The sequence below is a fragment of the Verticillium dahliae genome, genomic scaffold (genome assembly GCF_000150675.1).
Source record: "Verticillium dahliae VdLs.17 supercont1.1 genomic scaffold, whole genome shotgun sequence".
In the NCBI taxonomy this organism is placed as follows: domain Eukaryota; kingdom Fungi; phylum Ascomycota; class Sordariomycetes; order Glomerellales; family Plectosphaerellaceae; genus Verticillium; species Verticillium dahliae.
In genome coordinates, this window is record NW_009276921.1 from 2,305,210 (window position 1) to 2,307,133 (window position 1,924).

The following is a 1,924-nucleotide window of genomic DNA, read 5'->3' on the forward strand; positions in this document are numbered from 1 at the left end:
CAGTCTTGTCTAATGTCGCACTGTTCCTCCGCCACAACTATAGGGAATTACGAATCGGGACACTTGCACCAATACCACGGGCTACGCCCACGTCATAGCATCGACCCTCGGATCCGATTTGCTCCCCCACCGCCGCCACGCTGTCGCAACAATCTTTTTGTCGTATACCAAGATCATCACCAATAGCCGTCCCACGATATTTGAGGCCCGACAGACCTCGCCGACAGTCGGCACAGTAGTGACATCCTCGCTCGTCGTGACCTCCGCGGAGGACGACGGGCGTGGACAACAATAGCCACGATGCCTCTCTACTCGGACCCCCCGACACTGCGCACCTTCGACCAGGACAAACCGACGCTCCTTGTGTGTTGGTGGATCACCATCTTTTGCACCGTCATGATCGTTCTGCGCGTTGTCGGTCGATTCATTCGAACCGAGAAGCTGTTCAGGGAAGACAAGGTCGTTTCGCTAGCTCTGATCCCCATGTATCTGAGGATGGGATGCGTGCACTTTATCCTGCTCTACGGAACCAACAATGCAGACTTTACGGGCGTCACGCTGTCCGAGAAACAACATCGCCAACGACAGATCGCCAGCGGCCTCGTGCTCGCCAGTCGACTGTTGTATGCAGCAACGTAAGTGTCTGGGCCTTGAACTGGCGCTCGCTTCCTCATTCCTCTTCTTCCGTCTGTGTCACAAACAGGTTCGGACGCGCGCTTCGTCTGTATCGCTAACACCCGTCTCTGCAGATTGTGGATTCTCAAAGACACCATCCTAGAGTATTTCCGGCGCTTGACGGAAACCACCTCTGAGCGCTATGCCAGCCAGACTCTGCTCTTCATTCGAGTCGCCTTGATCGCAACATTCATTGCCATTTTCATAAGCAACTTTGCCGAGTGCCAACCTTTCGCCCATTACTGGCAGGTCCTGCCCGATCCTGGCGGTCAATGTCGCCAGGGCTACGCACAACTCATCACAATGGCCACCTGCAACATCATTACTGATCTACTGCTTGTGGTTTTCCCCATTCCCATGGTTCTTCGCAGCCAATTGGGCCTCAAGAAGAAGGTCCAGCTCACTCTTCTCTTCTCCCTGAGCCTGGCTGTCGTTGTCGTTACGTGCTATCGCGTGCCGAATATTCTGCGCGCTCACGGGAATCAGCAACTGCGATCTCTGATGGCTTCTGTTGAACTTTTGTTCGCCACCACAGCTGCCAACTCACTTGTTCTCGGGTCCTTTGTCCGTGACAGGGGTGTCAAGAAGAAGAAGTTCAAGTATGGATCTGTGGCCGTCGACTCCCTTGAGCGGACGATCACGTCGCGGTCCCGTCGTCCGACGCTGCACCGTCATTGGGGTAGTGACGAAGACCTCGTCCGCGACATCGGGCTGGGCGTTGAAGCCGACCTGCAGAACATACCCGAATACGGCGATGGCGTCGTCAGGAGAGGCGCATACACCCCAGCACCCATGGCTCGGAGATTTGCCGAAGACTTGAAACACTGGAACTTTCCTGAACGACAGAGGAGTCATGCAGAGAGAAGTGAGCGAAGCGAGGATCCCCTCATCAACCGTGAACTGCATTCTTCCAGAAGCAACTCGACAACGACACCTCGAAGAGTCTCCTTTTTCGATGTGGGAGGGCTCCTGTCGGAAGAGGGCCAGGATCCGGCGAGCTCCAGCTACGGACGCGACAGCTTCAGGCGCGACAGCTTCATATCGAGCGTGGATCCTCTGTCTCCCAACACCTCGCATAGCCTGCCCTCGCCGGCACTGCCGGCCCCTTCTACTGGTCAACGGGCGTGGCTCAACCCGCACTTCTTCAGGACATGGGGGTTCTCTTTGGGCCTTCAAGCGCCAAACCCCCTCGGCACAAGCCCAGAAGCGGCACCGAGTTGCAGCCGATACCGCAATCCCGCCATTCTGA

General features: G+C 56.3%; 1 protein-coding gene across 1 annotated transcript; it reads left to right on the forward strand.

Annotated features, from left to right (window-relative positions):
- Positions 1-300: 300 nt before the first annotated feature.
- VDAG_00689 (uncharacterized protein) lies at positions 301-1,924 on the forward strand (the record flags this gene model as incomplete). Its single annotated transcript, XM_009652066.1, has 3 exons — positions 301-635; positions 750-1,540; positions 1,590-1,924. 3 exons carry the CDS (start codon positions 301-303, stop codon positions 1,922-1,924), a joined length of 1,461 nt encoding a protein of 486 aa, XP_009650361.1.